The sequence below is a fragment of the Opisthocomus hoazin genome, chromosome Z (genome assembly GCF_030867145.1).
Source record: "Opisthocomus hoazin isolate bOpiHoa1 chromosome Z, bOpiHoa1.hap1, whole genome shotgun sequence".
NCBI lineage: Eukaryota > Metazoa > Chordata > Aves > Opisthocomiformes > Opisthocomidae > Opisthocomus > Opisthocomus hoazin.
The window spans coordinates 42,447,426-42,468,969 of NC_134454.1; the positions used below are offsets into that span (position 1 = coordinate 42,447,426).

At 42.7% G+C, this 21,544-nt stretch overlaps 1 protein-coding gene across 1 annotated transcript; it reads left to right on the forward strand.

Moving 5' to 3' along the window:
* Positions 1-5,849: 5,849 nt before the first annotated feature.
* On the forward strand, positions 5,850-21,224 carry ISOC1 (isochorismatase domain containing 1). Its single transcript, XM_075411264.1, has 5 exons — positions 5,850-6,202; positions 15,576-15,695; positions 15,875-16,078; positions 16,456-16,572; positions 19,734-21,224. The coding sequence occupies exons 1-5, from the start codon at positions 5,903-5,905 to the stop codon at positions 19,878-19,880; spliced, it is 888 nt and encodes a 295-aa protein (XP_075267379.1). The 5' UTR covers positions 5,850-5,902; the 3' UTR covers positions 19,881-21,224.
* The last annotated feature ends 320 nt before the right edge of the window (positions 21,225-21,544 follow it).

The following is a 21,544-nucleotide window of genomic DNA, read 5'->3' on the forward strand; positions in this document are numbered from 1 at the left end:
AAAAAAAATTTGGTGATAAAAGGAAACTCAGCCGAAATTTTGGGCCAGAGAAAAAGCTGGTGTAATTCCAAGTAATTCTGTGCCCTGAAAAAGAAACCACAGCAATACTTCATCTTTAAGAAATAATCGCTAAATGTTGACAGCTTTGTCTGTTGTACTTTGTGATTCAGACAAATGTCAAAGATAATCAGATCATTAAGAATGTGCTTTAACAGAATTACCATACCACATATAATGCCAGTAATGAAGAAGAATGTAATTGTTCCTACAGGTAGAAATGTGAGGGCTACCACATCCAAAAAAAAAGATCTAAGTAATTTTATTTTTACCTAATACAGTGAAAACCATCACATGATTATTCAGTGGGTAAGCTCTTTATTTTTTTATGATTTATCTTTTATATTTATGTATTTTATCAATATGATTACTATTGCCACATTTTACTATCCAGTTCCGACTGCTGTTATACATGAAAGGAATTTAGGATATCAAAATACAGCCTAAGTATTGATTATTAACAGTGGAGCTTTAAAACACCAGTCAAGCTGCAAAATCAGGTGGTGGACAGAGATTTGTCCCAATAATGCGCTTTGTACTTTGAGGTATCATTATGTAGTGGGCAATCTTAAAAACAAAGAAATAAAACGCTCTGATAATTCTTGATGAAAGGGGTGACATCGGCAGATGACATTAGAAGTAAAGCTAAAAACATTATCAGTGTTAAGACATTTCCAAACCTTGCAAGGAACCCAAACCAACCTGGTGATGAGTGCTTTATTCTTCCAGGAAACTCCAGGAGCTCTCTGCCAGTCACACCCATTTCCGCCCGTAGTGCTGCACAAACCTGTCAGTCATTCGAACATACAAGCATCAACACAGTGGCAAGCTGATTAGCTCACACAGGGGCAACACTTGTGTTGTCTGATCTCAGGGTCAGCTTGACATCCAGAGCGCCCAAGGACTCCTCCGCTCCATACACGGATTACCATTATAGGTAACTGCAGCAGAAACACAGACGTCTCTGAAAACGGATTTTGTGCGACATTAATACAATGTTCCTGCAGACGAGATAAATGGAAGTGGCTGTGCCAAGTACAGGGTGCTGAGGCAAGTCCACGCTGCAGTTGGCACAACTCCGAAGTGCAAAGTACGCACCTGCAAAGTCGTCCCCCCAGCAGTATCAGCAGAATTACTACAGAGCCAGCGCAAGGGACGCTACCTCAGGTACGTCAGATAGGTAGCAAGTAAATCTGGCAGTAAGCCCGGTGTCAAGGGTAGTTTTAACATGCGGTGCAGATCTAGCCAGATATATTAAAGTCAACAGAGAGTTCAGCTGGGACTGCAAAGCCAGGACTGCAAAACCAAGCTGTCTGGGCTGAGCTGCGTGACAACGTGGTTACATTGCTACAACAAGGTAGCATAACACAGGTTTGCAGGACAAGATGCGAGATACAAGAAAGGTTTTTGCAGCAACACTTTTGCTTGAACGATGTGATCTGTGACATGCCCTCGTAAGGACCAGAAGCAGTTATCTGGATGTGAGATGAAAACAATTCTGAAATCTCACAGGGGAAATGAGTAACACTGAAATAATAGAAAATCAATGAAACTGCACAGAAAGGCAGTGCATTTATGCATGCCAGTTTATGAAGTACAGTAGTATAGCTGTTCCTTTTTCCCTGACTTACTTCCTATTACAGATGCTGTGTAAATTTCAGGCAGTTGCTATGCCAAAGAGGATTTTGAACTGTAAGAAATCGGTTAGCTCTCTCCGATTTTAAAGCTACCTGCTCACTTTGGACTTTCATAGCACAAAACTGTTAACTGCAGGACATGCCTCACCATGCACATTTTTCTCAGTGATAGAGAGGGAATCATCAGAGCAGTAAAGATTTTTCTCTAGGGCTTATGCTACACATGATTTTCCTGTAATTTTCAGTGGAATACTTTGAGGAGTGTATAATTTTAGTAGATTCGGTTTGACATTGTGTTTCGCTCTACAGAAGATGACCATATAACAGGCTTTAAGGCTGACTGAAATAAAGTAGTAAAATGAATCAGGCAGAAAATGCACTTCTGAAACTTTGAATTGAGAAGCTGATAAACCATCATCCAAAAGCTAGAATACTGAACTGGTTTTGTCTTGCAAAAATGTAAATTATTTTCTCTCTACATGCTAAGTTTACATTTTAATGCCTTGAATTCCGACCTTCTATCTGAAACATAACACATGCCTCTGTTTTTAAAGTGGACATATAGCATGAGCTTCCATCTCTCTCACCTTATCCATCCTAGGTCTTGATGGAAGTGCTCCTTAATTGCTGAAAACAAACACAGAATCAATCGCTTTCCAGGGTCTACAGACCAGATGAGCTTGTTCAGTTCCCCTGCAGGAAAGGAAGGTCCCATGCAGCAGGCAGAGCCTTTTGTCTGAGCACAATGCCAATGGACTTATTAGAGCAAGACTCAATATAGACAGAAATATCTCAGAATTGGGCTAAGGAAAGTTATCCTTCACTTAAAATCTTTGATACTTCAGTAGTTTTCAATAAATTTCTTTATAGCGTGTTGTTGTATCCACCACCCAAAAGACTTATTTGCTGTGATTATATCCCCTTTTTTATGACTTCAGCATATGCTGAGCTTGTAAGTGTGAGATTGGCAGCATCTTAAAAAAACGTGGTTGGAGATCAGTAACACTGACTTTATAGTAGAAGTTATATTTTTCTTTATTGTGTACGAGGCCTGATCACACATTACGTGCAATGTGAAGTGCCAAAGAGATGTGTTACAAATGCTCTTACACGCTTGTGTTCAAACTGGGTATAAAGTACATTTTTGTTTTAGGAAAATGTACTGTGGAACATTGGACATTTTCCCTGTGTAGCACATCATACTCTCTTCTTTCTGTGAAGCAAAAAAAGCTATGCTGGATTCTCCAGGTGGATGAGAGCCTCATATTTGTGATGGTGCCGTACGTCTGCAACTTAATTAACAGCAGCCTGATCTGCTGCTGCCACAGGAGCTGTAGGACTAAAAGAAAAATGAAAGGTCAGTGAATTTAACTTACATCCAGCTGGTGATGCTTGGAAAGTGTCCCTCTCTGAGCTTCTGTCAAAAGGCAATACTTTTAAAATTATAGATGACCAGAGTCAGGGGAGGAAAAACTCATAGTGTGAGATCTGCTTCCATCAGACGTGTCTTCCTCTACAGGACAGTACCACCCAAGAACAGGCAGCTGCTCAAAAAGATTTTTGTGCTTTCAGAAGAAAAATTAAACCACATGCAAAAAGACTGACTGTGTAGTTGCTGGGTGAAGAGAGAGAATTTGAAATGCAAAAAGATCCAAGGTGGTATAGTATGATACAAGTGGAGTTAAGGTGCGGACAAAGGCCAAGGTTAGGTGTCATTTGGTAAGGATAGAGGGGTTGCGTGGTAAAGAAAGCAGCTTTCAGCCTTTGCCTTCCTACATGTGCGGGCATCTGGCGGTTGTGATCCTCGGCCTGCGACACCTGGGACAGAGAAAGAGGGAGGGAGGGAGGGAGGAACGGTCCCTGCTCTGCATCTGTAGGTCCTTCTCCCCGCTTGTTCCTTGACCCAAGACAGAGTGGGCAACGCCTAGCTGCAGTAGAGGAGCCCCTCCTCCTCTGGCTTTTGGATGAGTCCAAGCACGGCCTCCTTGCCATTGCATAAATCTAACCATGCTAGCAAAAATTCTTCTGTTATTCAGATACGCTTGAATCTGGCCAACTCACCAAAATCTCAGTTAAGAACTCTGCATAATAACTGAGTAATTTGTATTCAAATGTATTCATCATAGACAGCAATTGCAGAAAAGTAAGAACTTGCTATGGTGTGTTTCCTTAATACAGATAGCCCTATCTTGCTGTAATGGAAAAAGAAAGCCCATTTAACACACCATTAATCAACAAAACCACTACCCACGCTATGTTTTCAAAATATATTGAATTTTAGAACTCCACTTAATTAAAACAAAGTACAAATTAAGAACTGGAAACCATTTAAAGTCACAGAAAAGAAATAGAATTCAGAGAGTATTCAATTTGTCACCTTTTCTTTTGTAGAACTGGAACTGATTCAAGTCAGCTAATGACTGGGCCATAAAATTATTCACCCCGTATGCCTCTACTGTAACAGCATTAACGACTGGCTGTATTCATAAATTAAATCAGCAGAACAGTAAGCATGGATAATTAAAAGAAGTCCTGAATCCTGGTTGCTGGATATTTTTACAGCTGGCAGGTGGAAGACTTGTATATACTTAAAAGAACGCTTTTATACATGTATTTCTAAAGGTGAAAATTGCTTTTTTTCCCCAGCTACATATTATAACACATGGGACGGGATGAAATGTTTGAACAGAACCCAGACGGACAGGATATCTTCTGTTTTCACTCTTTAAAAAATATTTTTTAATCACAGGGATGGGTTCAGTTAGACTGAATGCAATTAGATTGACACTACTTCCTTCAGAAAGAAGGTGCAAACTCTGTACGAAGCCACTGAATTCACAAGCAGTAAAAGCAGGCAGAATCAATGTATATTTTAGACTTGCAACCGAATCCTTTAAAAATCTTACTTTGTGTAATTTCTGCTTAGACACAGTAAAATTTTCATGTTTCCTGTAACGTGCAGAAGACATTGCACATTTGCTTCTCAGGCAGCGTACAAAATACTCACTTCAAGCTGCCTCCGTGCCTAGCGAGTATATGAGTGTGTAAAAACATAATTGTGAAAGGCTCCTTATGCTTGCAATTTCTAAATCCGTTCACACAAGCAAGGTATGTTCTGGAAAAAAAAAAACCAAACAGAACAACTGCGGTGAAAATATCGTCTTTTAACATGACAGCTCCAGATTTCCAACATCACTAAGGACGAGAACAACTTTGAGCTCCAGTTGGCTGATATTTAGCCAGGCAGGCGAGCGTTACCCTTGATGGTGGTGCCACTGCACTGGACAGCGCGCGGAAACATCCGCTGGGTTTTAACGGAAAGCGTTTCCTTTCCGCCAGCGTTCACGCACCACTCGGATCCCTTCCCCCAGGCACAGCGAAGTGCAACAGAAAATAACCCGGTAATCACAGCAAAAATATGAGCAACATTTCCAGCTGCCACTCACTCCCGGTGAAAAAAAAAAGGGGGGGGGGGGGGGGAAGAGGGTTAATGAATCTGGAAATTGTTGAGAAGACGAGTCTGGGAAGGCCCCAGCGTGGCGATGCGTTGCACCCTGCCCAGCTCTCCTCACCGGTGGGTGCAGCCCCTCAGGCACCTCCGGCTGCTCAGAAATTCACCTTTCTGGGGAGAGCCTCGCGCGAAACCCAGCAACCGGTTTCCGCACCGGGAGAGCCAAGAGCCGCTCCCCATCCGGAGCGAAGCTCGGGCTGGATCACGCCTGAAGGAAACCTGGCACCGTTCGGGCTCTGCCAACAGGTTCCTCCACAGCGCCCGCGGGCCGCGCCCGCCCCCGCCGCCGACCCGGACGCCGAGGCCACGACGGGAGGTGCCCTCGCCTCCCGCCGCCTGCCCCTCTCCGCGGGCTTTCCCCGCCGGCACGGACGAGTACAGGCGCCCGTTCGGGTGCGGGGCCGCTCCTCCCGCCGCCCGCCTGAGGGGGAGGCACGCGCCCCCCGGAGGCGGGGCGGCGGCGCGACGGCCGGTGCCCGCTCGGCGGACGCGCCCCGGCGGCGCGGCCGCCCCCGACGGCTCTCGGAGCAGGGCCGGGCCCCACGGCGAGGAGGAGGAGCGGGAGCAGCCGCAGCCGGGATTGGGGGCCGCCGGCGCCGCCCGCCCGCCCGGCCGGGGGGAGGAGGCGGCGGGAGGAGGAGCGGCGGCGGCGCGGGCCGCAGCGAGCTGCCTGGGCTCGGCGCGGTTGCCCCTGAAGATGGCGGCGGCGGAGGCGGCCGCTGCTCCGGGCGGCGGGGGCTGCTCGGCGGCGGGCGGCGGCTCGGTGCCCGTCCTCTTCTGCTTCTCCGTCTTCGCGCGGCCCTCCAGCGTGCCCCACGGGGCCGGCTACGAGCTGCTGATCCAGAAGTTCCTCAGCCTCTACGGGGACCAGATAGACATGCACCGCAAGTTCGTGGTGCAGCTCTTCGCCGAGGAGTGGAGCCAGTACATAGACCTGCCCAAGGGCTTCCTGGTCAGCGAGCGCTGCAAGGTGCGCCTGGTGCCGCTGCAGATACAGGTGAGGCCCGGCGGCCGCCACAGGTGTGTGCTTGGGCGGACGGCCGCGTCCCGCCGACGGCTGCGGTCGCCCGGTGTTCCGTGCCCGGAGCCTCACGGGGGGAAGCGGCGGCGGGCTGGGGGGGGAGGGGCCGCCGTGGGCAGAGCCCCGCAAGCCCGCCTCCAGTGACTTCTCCGCGGAAACTTTTGTTCTGCTGGGGCGGCGGGGCAGGTGCGTGTGGGGAGCGGGCGACAGCTTAGCTCGGCCCCCGTGAACGGGACGGTAGCCTGGTGGTTGAAGTAGTCGGTGCTTCTCCTTTGAAACGGGCGGCTGGTGCTACCCGGGCTTAGCCGGAGGTTGTGCTGCTGGGTGGAAACTCGAAGCGTGCCCTTAAAGAGGGCTCTGTCGGAGCTCGGTCTGCTGGCTCGTAGGTCGCTGGGATGTCTGTATACCTTCTGGCCCCAGAAAAGCTCTTTCCGATTTACAGGTTCGTAACTCACTGGTTTTGTGGCATAAACCAGGAAACCAGACTGCCAGACAGATACAGTACGTGTGTTTCATACTAAGATATCTTTATGCACACTGGAGATCCGTGCCAGTCATGCTGTAATGGTCGCACTTGAAGCAAAGTCGCTTTTTCCTTGCTCCAGCACCGAAGAAGTAAACTTTTTTTTTTTTAATAAAACAAAACACATAGTTCCTCTTTTAATTCAAAACATTTTTCTTAATTTGTCATTAAGAACTACTAGTTTGTCAAGCCAACATTACTAAGAAGTTGAAAAAGTGATATTGTAAAAGCTGAAACATTGCTTGCCTTCTCTTCATGTTTATAGAAGCAGTCTAATTCACTCTGTTTGTAAACCCTGCTTAATTGTAGAGTCTTGAACCCATAAACTCTCACTGTACATCAAGGATGCCTTTGGAGTCTTTTGTCCTTTTCTTAACCCTGTGTATGGAAAGAGTGGTTAAGAAGACCAAACTGATTTAATAACTTATTTTTCCATTTATTATTTGTTTTGTCATTCATCACTCATTAAGTTTAAAAACTTTCTCCTTTGTGTGTTGGAAACAGAATGGATGGGGCCCCAGCCTAAGAAACTGGAAAGGACAGTCTCTCCGACTTGCAATAAGAAGTGGTATGGGTGTTAATTCAAGCAAGGATTTTTAAAAAGAAAATTTGTGTAATCTGGGCGTGTATCAGTGGTGCAGGTCAGAATTCTGTTTCTTGTCTGTGTGTGCAGATCACTGCTCTGCAAAGACTCTCTTGCAGATGGCTTCTGCACTGAAGCTGGAAATGCAGCCCAAGCATTCCTAGCAGGACGTACACCTCAGTGTAAAAGGTCAGTACTGAGACATGGAAGGATACGTCATTCCAAGGGTGCAGATGCACTACGCAGCTTGAAGTGACTGCAGGGATTCAGGATGAACCAGTATTTAATGCATTAAACTGCCTAAGTGATCAGTGTCTTTCACTGATACTGTTGCAATTCTGTGACAAGAGCAACTGTTGACATTAAAAGGATGGTACTTGTGTATTATTTTAGTGGCCTTCTTGATGTGCTTCAGCAGCTGAGAATGAGCTGGAGACATCACAATTATGTCAGTCAGCTCGCCTTAAGCCACTGGCAGGAGCTCAGACATCACTGGTTTGGGGAACATTTGGTCTAATAGAGTCACAGCTGTGCTTTTTAAGGCCTTTGTAATTTACTGATGGGAAGATTATACTTTATGTATGTTGATTCATGCACTGCCACTATTGTGTGCCCTTTTTCCTCCCCCCTCAATGTTTTATCTGCAGTTACGTGACATAGATTTGTCAACTCTGCATGTGGCATAGTGAGTTGAAATACCATTTTGAACGTGTCTTTAAAGAGTGGCAACCTTTGCTCACTGATGTGATTAGACTTGCATATTTGGAAAGATGTATTTGGTTTAGAATAGAAATTCACAGATACTAGCATCTGTATCCCTAGACAGTAATTTCAGTGTTTTTATGTGCATGCTTTATAAAATATATGTATGCATTTAGTTAGGGATGGCATTTTAACCCCTAGGGGGTGGGGTTAGAGCCCGTGAGCTCTGGAACAATATCCTTCCGTTTTGATTCCTGTGCAGACCCGTCATGGAAGGATGCCATTTGTTGCGGTAGCTCAAGAAATGTCAGCACCAAATGGGTTTTGACTGGGCTGTTTCAATTTCCTGTCCCTGCAGTTGAGGGGGGCAGTAATCTTGCACAGAAATCACCATATGCTGCCCTCAGAAAGCCGCTGCACGCAGCTCAATTCAAGGCTCTGTCTGTACGGGGACGTTTGCTCTCCAGTTGTATTTGTGCCTTTTGTGCTGTGCTCATATATGTGCATTTGTTTGGTTTAGCTGTCCTGGCGCAGAACAGCCGCTTGGACTTCTAATGACCACAGAGTGTGAGGCAGGCTGGTGGGATGCGGCAAACCCTGGTGTTCAGTCTGGCTGCCGCACTTGAAAGTCCTCAACCACTGGCTTGCGGTGAGGAGGGACTTTCCCTTTGGCCTCACCTGGCTGATGAGGAGGGCATTTGCTTGCAGCCTCAGGGACTGAGTACTTGCAGTAAGGCACTGTCTGCTTTTCGTGGATTTTATGTGTTTTAGAAGTTTGAACAGAAAAATATTTATAGTCGAGGTAGGGGAATGCAGGACCACTTTAACCTCTTCTGACTCCAAATGCAGTTAAATAGTGCTACTAAAACTATTGTGTTTTGCTGTAACTGTTGTAGCTGCCTTTGGAGCAGAGAAGCAGTAAGGAAAAACACTTTTGAGATGTCAGAAGACAAGCCAGCTATGCTCATTACAGCCGTATGATAGAGGAGATCAGGCGGTATTTGAATATATGCCCGAGAAAGGCTGTTTCACAGCCGCTGTCATAACTCCAAGGTGACTTCTCTTCAGCAGCTCTGCATTTACCAACTTGTGACCTTAAGATGCTACAGCTAAAACGGTAAAATTATGATTGAAATCATTGCATAAAGCACCTCTAGTTCAGGGTTGTTTTTTAAAGAGACATGTTGACATCTCAGGTGTATCTTTCTTGCAGAAAGCTGCTTGTGGAGTGATACTGAATTGTTGCTGAAAGATAAGGTAGATAAAATAGAACTATTTATACGTAGATTTTCACTCTTTCTACACATATCTGCTATTGCTACATTCAAATGCTTCGGAAATAGAAGTAACATTAATTTAGGAGCCTAAGTCCGTTTTCTGAAGACCAGGAAAAGTCAAATCATAAACTGCAGGAGATGAGTCAGGTGAGTGGAGTTGTTGGCTTCCCTCCCCGCCCCCCCCCCCCCCCCCCCCCGTACAAATCCAATTATAAATTCTGATACATTCGTGCTACAATTGAATACAATGTTTCTAAATAAATATTTTTTTTAAAAAAAGCTGCACTTGGAACCTTCACAAAGGGGAAAAAAAGGATTTAAAATACTGAAAGAGAGGTGTCTTCAAATCTAGACTCCTTGTTTGTGTATCTCTACAGCAAGCATTTTGCTCATTTTAGATTTTGGTGGCGAATTTTGTACTGTCTTAAGTGTATGAACATCATGTGCTTATCTGACTAAATTTGTCCTTTTCACATGCTGAATTGCATATAAAAGGCTGCATTTTGGCTTAGCATAAGATAAATATTTATATTCTGAAGTTGAAACACTTGTAATCTATTTTTCCCTTGAAATACATTAAACTGAACTTCCTCCTTTTTTTTTTCTTTGAAAGATAAGGAGCGAAGAGATTTATGTTTAGAAATAAAGGAGACGAAAATATGACGGTCAGCTTCTTTTTGTTGTTCTCTTGTTATGCCATCTTTGAAACACCAAGGCTGTTGAGGTCGTCTGCTCTGCCCTTTTAGTGGGTTACCTTGGCAAGAGATTGAGGAGGTGACTAGTGATGTCACATGGGATTATTTCCCTGCTGCCACTTTCTTGTTCGTTACAAATATTGGGGGAAAATTGCATTTTGTATGTGTAATGGTTCCTTGAAGTCTGAACAGGGAAAGCACGGTTAAAAAGACCAGTATATGTGAATATTTTTGTAAAGCTGATTCGTAGTTACAGTTCTTCGTCACAGTCACATTTTGTATGCTTAATAATAATCAGCAGAGCTGAAATAGATGTGAAAAAGCTCCTGTCCTTTCCCACCTAGGCCTTTTCTAGAGTAGGATTTAAAGCTGTATGTAACTTGTGACAGCATACCTTTAAATCCTAGTCTGGGCAAGGTCCTAGAGATTACTTCTGTAGCTGGGTAAAACACCTGCATCAGATTACGTGTCCCTCTGACATACCTGTTCTGGTTGTTCTGTGGAGGACTTCCAGCTAGAGGGAAGAAAGTCCTGGTGACTAACAGAGAGGGCTGAAACAAAACAAGTGGAAGAGCTTATATACTATGTGGGGGAGCCTCAGGTGATTTGGGATTGGGTTTTTCTGCTTTTAAATTTAGGCTGTTTAATGATATCCCTGGGCCTAGTGTTTGGGTGCGGGTTTCCCCCCACGCCAGCTCGTCATTGGGGTGCAGGTGGTTGTGGCTTTCACTGCCGGGAATGCATGAGGTGGAGGTGTTCCATCTCCCTGATGCGATGTGGCCGTGGAAAGGGAGGATGGCTTTGAGAGCGGGTGCTAGGATTTATGTGGTACGATGAAGAACCAGTAAATGGAAACTTTCCTTTATACGTAGCAGATACTTCTGTGGTACCTTCAGTACTTTGGATGCTACTTATTTATGCACTGCATTAGCTACTGTTCATGAAACTTAATTTTACGCAGCTTTCTGCTGCACTCTGTCCTTCTCACATGTGCTGTTACAAGTAACACCAGCAAGTGTTAAATTTTTTTTGATCTTGCTGTCTATTTCTTCTGGTTTCTTCTTGTTCTGCCACAAGTTGCATGTTTCGATTCAGACTGCAAGTTAATCAGAAATAAATATGAAAATCAATATAGGAATTATTTATGTTAGATTTTGTAAAAGCTTGTATTTAGCAAACACATAGTTGACCCAGCTTTATTTTAGAGTGCTGCTGGTATTAAACTGAAGGCATAAATTAAATCATATTAAACCAACTTGACAATAGAGAAGAGCAGATATAAGGCTGAGCTCCCTGTGATGTTTGTCATAAGCACATGGGATTATGGATTCAGTGGAAATCTGTAACAGGGATGCTCCCTGGCTGTAAAGGCTGTCAATTTATTTCCATGCTTCAGCGTCACATCAGAATAATATTGTAATGGGGTCTAGAAGATCTGTTCCGAATCCATTTTTTGTAAATATTACGACATTCATGTCATTGCTAAAATTTAGGGCAAAGACTGTTTTTGCAGGAGCGGGAGGAGCTGCAAGCCTCTGAGAGAGCAGAATTCAGGCTTTTCATGACAAGCTGGGGAAACAAAGCAACAAAGGTAGAAATAATTCGTATGCTAAGGTAAAATAACCAGCAACGCAAATAAAGGATGAGGGAGAGTTCAATGGATGATTTTGAGGTTAAAAGGCACCTCAGGATTCTAAATATCATCAATCATGAAAAGAGTAGATAGCATACTGGCAAGTACAAATTGAAAAGGGTATGCATGGGCTGTGAATTGACCGATCTTCTCTGAGGCTTTAATAGTGCTGAGAAGTATTAGGGGCAGAGAAATACTACTGTTACAGTAGTATTGAGTGCCTTATTGTAGACTGCAATTTGAAAAGCACCCCAGGGAGGGCAGTGAAAATTATTTGAGTTGTAGGAGGAAAGACTGAAAATATTAGTTGCCTTTTAGAATAAGGGAGAGGAGGTGAAAGACTAAAGGGAGCCCAGATCTGGGTATTGAGGTATGGTAATAGGTGTTTGTGCATGGTTACGCACGTGAAGGATAGTAATGCTCTTATGTTTCAAATCCACCATGGAGAGAACTGGAAATAATGCTCGTAAGTGGCAACAAAGGAGTTGTGGGTGAGAAAACACTGCAAAGAAAAGATAACAGAGCTGTGGGATGGATTGTATAGGAGCTCTGTAAATTGTGTATTGTGGATTGGTCGGCCCAGGCGGGTGTCTGTGAAGAATATTTGTGTGTGGTTGGTGCTTCTATGGAGGCAGGCTGTGCAGCATCTTGAAGGCCTTCCTAGTCTGTTCATACTTGTTCCTCTGCCTAAGGATGGTAGTGCATCTAAGTGGCATAAAGATGCCACTGCTTTGGCACAGGAAGCTGGGTACTAAGGCAGTAGACTCACACCATGTAGATCAATCTACAGTCCCTGGTCGTTTGAAGTAGTTCAAAATGATCTTAAAAAATTAAAGTGGTGGAGTGATTTATTGAGGAATATAATGGTCTTTGCTTGTTGTATAAATGCCAAGACAAAATGACATGTTTTCCAAGTAGGAAGCAGACTTAGGAAGACTGTCTATTCCAATTACTGTATTTTTGCCGCTGAGTGGTAGGAAAGTTGAATGTCACAATTGACTGCTCGGATGGTAGTAAGTGCTAGAGTTAGAATGGGTCACGGTAGGTGCTCACCGTGGTGTTGAATTGTATGCTAGTACTTCATCCCAACTGGCTTCTGCATTGTACAAGCACATAGATGAATGGTGTTCAAGAACAAGTCATGTTATTCAATATTTAATTTTATATTCAAGCATTCCTGGTCCCAGGCATCATTTATTACATGTTGTAGTATTGCAGAACTGTCATTTGGGAAAGAGATCTAGGGGCTGCCTTCCCTAACTCCTGTGCAAAGCCAATTCTTGATCAAATCTTCCCTTTGCTGAATGCTGAAAACCTCCAAGGATGGAGATCCCATCAACTGTGGTAACCTGCTTCAGTGCAGCTGTACCTTGCTAGTGGAGATTTCACTGGTGCCAGTTATGATGCTCTTCTGTCTTCCTGTGGCATCAGTGGGTCCAGTGTTAGAGCATCCGCTTTATAGTCGTTACTGCATTTGCCTTTGTAACTGCTTGTATTAATAGTATTGCCATTTCACCCACGAGGAATTAAAGAACTACGGTTATGAATGTTTACTGTTTTGACAGTAATGGTATGCTGAATCCAAGAGGTGTGGGAATTTGGCATTTACAATTATAACACATAAATAATTCTCACAACAGTTTGAGCAGGCAATTCTGTATGGTTAGGCGTGGCCACCACTGAAAGTTTTTAGCCTTTGAAATTGAGATCCAAAGTGTTTTACTCAGGAGACATGTGGTGAATCAGTGAAAGATCTGGGACTAATATTTAAGGATTCCTGATTACCTTGTGGCGAGTCAACTTGACTGGCTGCCAGGTGCCCACCAAGCAGCTCCATCACTCAACTGGACAGAGGGAGAAAATACGACAAAGCTCGTGTCAAGATAAGGACAGGGAGATCACTCACCAATAGTTGTCACAGGCAAAACAGACTCAACTTGGGAAATTAGTTTAATTTATTGCCAATCAATAGTAGAGTAGAATAATGATAAATAAGGACAAATGTAAAAACACTTTCCCCCCACCTCTCTCTTCTTCCCAGGCTCAGCTTCACTCCTGACTACCTCCTCTCCGCAAAGTGGCACAGGTGGATGGGGAATGAGGATTGCAATCAGTTCATCACGCTTAGACTCTTTTGCCACTCCTTCCTACTCACATTCTTCCCCTGCTCCAGCGCGAGCTCCCTCTCACAGGAGACAGTTCTTCCCAAACTGCCACAGCGTGGGTCCTTTGCAGGGGGTGCGGTCCTTTGCAGGGGGTGCCGTCCTTCAGAAAACAGACTGCTCCAGCGTGGGTCCCCCATGAGGTCACAGGCCCTGCCAGCAAACCTGCTCCAGTGTGGGCTCCTCTCTCTGCATGGGGCCAGAGCTCCTGCCAGGACCCTGCTCCAGCACGGGCTCTCTACACGATCACAGCCCCCTTTGGGCACATTCCACCTGCTCTGGTGTGGGGTCCTCTCTCTGCATGGGGCCACAGGTCCTGCCAGAAGCCTGCTCCAGTGCGGGCTCTCCACGTGGTCACAGCCTCCTTCAGGCATCCACCTGCTCTGGTGTGGAGTCCTCCGTGGGCTGCAAGGGGACAGCCTGCCTCACCATGGTTTTCTCCACAGGCTGCAGGAGAACCTCTGCTTTAGCACCTGGAGCACGACCTCGCCCTCCATCTTCACTGACCTTGGTGTCTGCAGAGTTGCTTCACATATCCTCACTCCTTTCTCCCAGCTGCTGTTGCACAGTGGGTTTTTTACCCCCACTTAAATATGTTATCACCAGAATTGCTGATGGACTCAGTTTTGGTCAGCAGCAGATCCACCTTGGAGCCGGCTGGCACTGGCTCTATCCAACATGAGGCATCTTCTGGCATCTTGTCAACAGAAGACACCCCTGCAGCCTCCTCCTGCTACCAAAACCTTGCCATGTAAACTCTGTTCTTCTGAAATATGCTATTTTACAGATTTTGTAATTTTGTTTTAGTTTAAAACATCACCACCTCAGTTTGCTGAAAACGAAGTGTATACAATTAATGGCTACTTCCCAGAAGCAGTTTATTCAATTTGATTTATCAGTCTGCTGAAAAGCTCCTGAATGGATGTAGTTTCTGTTGAGTTGCCTTACAATTAAATGATAGTATGTAGCTGCTTCCTTTTCTTGTAGCCTCCAGTTGAAGCCTTATCCTTTACTTCTGCAGGTAGTGCAGTAATTTCATACAAATACAAAGCAGTCTTTCAAAGCATGAGAAAATGCAATCTTTGATTTCTTTTTTCTGACCTGACCCCCGTCCCCCCCACACCCCACTCGGTAGCCTGTACGAGGGAAGCTCTGGGAGATTATTTTTATCATTAAAATGTATTCGGTTCAGTTTCTGGTCATAATACTGACAAGCTTCTCTGCTTTCATTCTAGCCTTTGGACTTTGATCAGACTTGTGCTAAAAGATGTCATAGGCAAAACAAACTGCCTACACAATGAACCTATTGAAAATGTATATATGTACCATATTGAAAGCAAGTGGAAGTCTGCCTTTTTTTAGCTTTAATTTATCCTGATTTTATGTCAGTTTATGTCTGAGTTGTGGATTTAAAAATGAATTAGAGGAATGTAATTTTGCTGTTGGTACTTTTTTTACAGTACTTTAGATGGTCTGCTCCTCTGCCCCTGCTTCAGGATTTAGAAGTTTCCATATACATTTACATCGACTTGTGTCTCCCACCCGATAAAATCTTGGTTACCTACTGATGTGTCTACTGTCGTGCTCAGTATCAGCCGTTCATATGAATTTAGAAACATACCAAAATCAGGCTTGAAAAACCTTTATCCTATTTTGACTTAAAGTAACATAAATCTGTTACCTGGCAGAGGCATTGCAGACTCTTTCTCATTCTGCTGCTTTTCTGAAAGGTCTTCACTGCCACAGGAAACATAACCTTTATTTTGTTTTTCAGATGACTACTTTGGGCAACCTGACACCCTCAAGCACTGTGTTTTTCTGTTGTGATATGCAAGAGCGATTCCGCCCTGCCATTAAGTACTTTGGTGATATCATCAGTGTGGGCCAACGACTGGTATGGTTTTTGATTTTTTTTTTTTTTCCTTGTAATGAGTTTTCATCACACATGTAAATTATTACTTTATACACAGCCAGTTTACTGGTTATTCAGTTTCAGGTAATAACAATTTCTTTGCTATTATCATTCTTTAGTAATTGCTTTTCTTGTATGCTTTCCTGCCTTCCCCCTTGCAGCTCCAAGGTGCACGGCTCTTAGGAATTCCAGTTATTGTAACTGAACAGTATCCCAAAGGTCTTGGCAGCACTGTGCAAGAAATTGATTTAACAGGAGCTAAACTTGTGCTTCCTAAAACGAAATTTTCGATGGTGTTGCCAGAAGTCGAAGCAGCACTAGCAGAGATCCCTGGAGTCCGCAGCGTTGTCCTGTTTGGAGTGGAAGTATGTACTGTACCATTCTTGTGCTGTTTTATGGTAATATCTGTTGGCCCACAATAGTATTAAGCATTGTTTTCTGTAATTAAAGAAAAAAAAGTCAATTTATGTTGCTTAGAGCTCAGATACATTCTGCAGATTAATTTATTCTTGTGTTCTTTGTCTTTGATGTTATCTCATAATAAAATTTGAAATAAGGCAGGCTCTTGTCTCAAGCTTGGTTGGCATTTAAAACCGACACCGGGTTCCCTAGTCATGTCAGAAGTAGAAGAATACATGTATGAACCCTAATTAATTATGTACTCTAATTTGGCTTTGTGCTACTCATATTTTATAATAATGGTTTGTTGGTGGGTTTTTTGCCTTTGATTTCTCCACTGTAGACTCATGTCTGCATCCAGCAAACAGCATTGGAATTAATTGGCAGAGGTCTTGAAGTTCATATCGTAGCTGATGCCACCTCATCAAGAAGTATGATGGACAGAATGTTTGCTCTTGAGGCAAGTTTCTTAGTCAAGGCTTTCTCCATCTTGGGTCTGTATGTTAATTTCCGAGTGTGTTGTAAGCTAACAGGGAATTTCTAAGGCCACTAAGCAGTGGATAAATGTAGACTTGAGAAGAGGTGAATGCTCTGATTCTCAGAATAGCTTCCAGGATGGAGAAGGATTACTGCCTTATTTTTCCCTCTCTAAATTATACTTTAATATGTGGAACCCAGTTTGGGACACTTGGATTTGCAAAGTGATTGTTTCCTGCAAGCTAGGTTACTCTGTATAACCTTTAGCATTTTAGGAAATTTTCTTATGCAGTGTTATCTGTACAGCAGAGTAAAAGTGCTACAGAGCTTTTGTTTTTGTTGTTCCAAATCCTGTTTGTTCTGCTGTTGAAATTCCTTGAAATACAATGGAATACAGTAAGTGACCCTGTTCAGAGTTCCTTCTTGTATGTCTGTCCCTCCCTCCGCTCTTCCTCATCAGTGCAAATTAAAGCTTTATCTCAAGACTCTGTGATTATAGTACAGACTTCCACCCCCCTCCGCCCCCGTCCTCTAAGAGCTTAGTCTAACTAAACGTTGAGAAAATTAAGATAAACGCAACAAGAAGATTTAAAAGCACATACAACTATGTGGTAGCAAATTCATGCAAATTTTTTTTTGATAGTGTACTCTAACTTGCCTTCAGACATTACTTTTGGAAATCAAAAACTGATAAATACATCAAGCATTTCAGTTTTTGCCTCAGGCCCTAACAATTGTTTGGAAATTGAAATGAATAATAACTACAGCGTTTTATGCTTTTTTCGTAGATTTGGAGAAGACTTAATTTCTTCTGCTTCTCATGAATAAGAGAATTAAAGGCTAGAGGAAAATCACCAGTATATAGCGTTTGATGAAACCCATGACTTTGATTAAGTGGAAGCTTAATGTCATCTGTCATGTAAAGCATAGTCATGCACACAGAGTGCAGGAATGACCGAAATCATGGTCTTCCCACGTCATTGTGGTACAGCAGCAGTAGCAGACAAAACAAATATAAAAAAACTGAAATCTATTTGTTTTATTCTGTGTTTGTACATTTGGTTATCATTTACACTGTGTCTGCAGGTGTAGAAGTTGGTTCAGTATAACAGAGGTTAAAGCAATGACAAGCTAGCTTTGCTTTTCTTTCTAGTCGAAAAGGTATCAATCATCTTAAAAGTGTGGGTTGGTGGAAAAAGGTGTAATCCAGACAAATTGGCCAGCCTTAGGGAACCTTTTAGTATGTCTTTGCAATGGTTTCTCACCAAGCACAAAGAAAATGTTTTGCAATGGTCCATTAAGTAGTCATCATTAAAATATGATTCAGGGAACATTTGCTGTGGCAGTTCTTGATCTCTGCCCTGATGAAGATGCCTTGTGTCACTGCTTGGTCTCAGATTGAGCCATCTTAGTCTGTTCCTGATGGGTTTCTTTTCTGTTCTACACCTGTTCCTCTTGTTCCTGTGGTGTGGAAAGACATGCTTGCTGCTTTCCTGTGTCTGAAAGACTGTGTTTGGAGAAAACTTTTCCTTTCCTAGAAAATCATCCAGTATGCTTAGCATGTGCACCTCTTCATTCCTACTAATCTCAGAAGTATATAGACTATCCTTAGTCCTAAAAGTAAAATATAAGCCAATGCCAGCCTCTTTGACATGTTATGGTATATTTTGCTTCTAAAGAGAAGGCATTCTCTTTTTTCAATCAATATTTCTCAGAAGGCAAGGTTCTTTAACAGTCTGTTTTTTCTCTCATCCATACTAGTTAAAAACAAAAATTTCGTATTTCTGGAGAAGTACATCTTGAAAACATTGCCATAATATTTCATTTTGATTTTTCCTGTTTTTCTGTTTTGTGTGTATGTGGTTTAAACAAATGTCATTGTACAGAGTAGGAGAGATGGGGAAGCTGTCTGCTTTTCAACTTAAGAATATCACAAGAGTTACTGCTGTTACTGCAGGCAGGAAGCATTGACTTCAGTAAATCTAGCCTAGTTAGTTTGTCATTATACAGACTGTAGTTATGTGTACTTTACTGATCCCCTAAAATTAATAACTTTCCCCCATCAACTGCTTTGTAATTGAAGAACTAAACAGCAGTGATCTATGTCTGCCCTAGAAAGTTTGGAGCTTCTCTTTCCTGCAGTAATTACAACTGAAACCTGTCTGAAGGCGTACGTGTCTGTATTTTCTGCCTTTTGCCCTCCCTTGGCTCATTCCAGACCCCATTACATTTGGTGGAGCATGCAGCTGAGTAGAGGATGATGGAGGGAAAGCTGGATCTGTGAAGAGTTTCACTGCCAAAGCATCTGTATGACCGTTGGGAAGCTGATGGCGGGCAGGGGCTGGTCAGCCTTTACTTAAAGATAACTTTGCTATGTGGGCGACAACCACAGTCTTAAACGTCCGGAAACTTTGCAAGAATTCCTGTGGCTTGGGCTACTGAAGGAATGCTCTGTTTAATTGCGCACTTTCAAGACCTAGCAGACCTCTTTCAGTTTTGCTTTCTATGCAACGATGCTTTTTATTCTGTAGCCTGTAAGAACTAACTTGGGAGTTGCAGAGGCTGTAATGAGATTCCACTTAAAAGGAGCTACTGTTGCTCCAGTATGATTTATAAGGTCTGTAGAAGAGCTTTTCGTTCTGTCTCCTGAGATTATTAGTACTAGCATGCTGTGTATTCCAAAGACCAAAGTCCTAGTACATAACAAGCCCTGAAAGAGAAATTATTATGATTCTTGCTTAACCCTTTAGCTTGGACCTTGCTATTTTCTTTTTCCTCAGGCCTTTCAAATCTGCATGAGAGTGAAGAAAGCTATCCTCAGGACCATGCAAGAAGAAAGGGTTGTTAATATAAGAGGGGTGGGTCTTCAGCGTATTAAATCTGACATGGGGAAAGAATCCAGTCCAAGTAGGAAGTCGTCTTTGTAATCCAGGGCAGCCTTTTTGCTTAGTGAAGTCTAAAACCAGTCGCTTTCCATCCTAGCTTTATAAATGGTACTGCTAAGAAATGCTGGAATGGAATAAGCAGTACTTTTTTTAATAGGAGATGTTTTTAAAAATACCATCCACTTTTTTTACAAAACGTATACTCATTCGTGTTTGCAGGTATCTCACATTATTCTCTTTCTGCTCTTTTCTCTTCCAGCGTCTTGCTCGTACTGGAATTATAGTTACTACTAGTGAAGCTATATTGCTGCAGCTGGTAGCTGATAAAGAACATCCAAAATTTAAAGAAATCCAAAATCTCATTAAGGCAAGTGCCCCTGAGTCAGGGCTCCTTTCCAAAGTTTAAAGAAGATGTGGAGGAAGCGGATCCCATTGTCATATTTAAGGAGGAATGAAAGCTGTAAGCGCACATGTACACCTTCTTTCACTCAAAGTTTAGTAGAAGTGTAAAATTAATAATTGACATACTTGTGCTTGCCTTAGCAAAATTGTCTGGTTATACCTCTGGGTGCCAGTGTTCTGTTTAGTTACAGCTGTCAGAGGCTTTAGGTACCATAGGACCCTTTTGTTGTCAAATTTCCTTATTTATTTAAAAATCAAAAGTTAACAGAGGTGCCTGCTAATCTATACTATACACTGATTGTAACAGCTCCAAAAAGTGCGTATCTCTGTTACACCTGTTGATTGTGCACTTTGTAGAAGCATTCTGTGATACTTTGTTTTACATTTGTATTAATAGAAGATAATGACATATTGGATAAATGTGATGTGATATGCTTTAATGTTCTATGTAAATGAGGTAGTTTGATAGGGCGTAAGTTAAAACCTACTAAGATATATGGATTAGACGTGCGCTTTTGTTCTTTAGGATAAAATTTAAGTGCTTTGCTTCATAGACAAGACACATAGATCAAGCAGCAGCTGGTGTTTGATTGCTCTCGGTAGCTGAAGCCTGCATCACGGCTTTCGATTATTCTGAAATTGACTGTCCAACCCTGTATGTCACTTAAGTGTACACAAACAGAAAACTGACATTTAATGAATTCTTTATAAACAACTGGTGTAAAGTCCTTCAGGACTAGCAGAAGGTTACCTAAAAATTGGCAATGCTAAGGATGTTAAAGAGCAAAAGCTTTTCAACTTGGAGTCCTGAATCTACTACTATATTTAGATTTATTTTGGGGGTTTTTACCCCATTTTAGTTAGATCGAATTATTCCATCTGATTTACTCATTTGGCCAGGTGAGCTCTGGAAGAAACCTCAGCTTCTCTAGGTTTTTGAGCTCTTTTTTTTTTTTGTGGGCTGCAGTTGGGTGTAGTTTGAATGGAATCTGGCCTAAAAGCATTCTTCAGAAAAATAGCGTCTTTAACTTAATGATATATATATTTTCTATGTAGAACCAATCTCTTCTCATGTGATTGTTCATAAAGGCACTTCCTGCATGTTCCAGTGGTTTAAACAATGTTGTATAAAGTTTACAGTGTGACTGAGACATTTATTTTTTTAAAAGAGTACTAGAAGATGTCATACTGAGCACTGATCTTTTTTTGGTAGAAAACTAATTAGAGTACATGTATTGTTCTAAATTGCTTCTTTTCCCCACAAGATGGCTCTAAAAGAATTGTTTCAGAGAGTTATAACCTTTATATGTTAAAAAAAAATAAAATGTTAACATTTGCTGTCTCTCTTACGCTTGTGGTATTTATTGAAGAGCAAATCCTGAAAGCTGTGTTTGCCATGGATCTTATTGTGTTTTGTGCAGCTGTGGAACTTCTATAGATGTCATGGGAATTTTGTGCAAAGATCAAGGGTGTATAATGTCTAATAATTCTTGTCTTCTGCATCTAGTTACAGTGTTATTTAGTACTCCAAAATATGAGGAGTGAACGTTATGCTCCAAGCTGGAGGCAGCAAGGCGAGCTGAGTTGAAGAACCATTGTCCTATATCACTGACCTACTTTTTACCTTCTTTTCTGGTATATTAATCACATTGCCTAGCAGTATAAAGT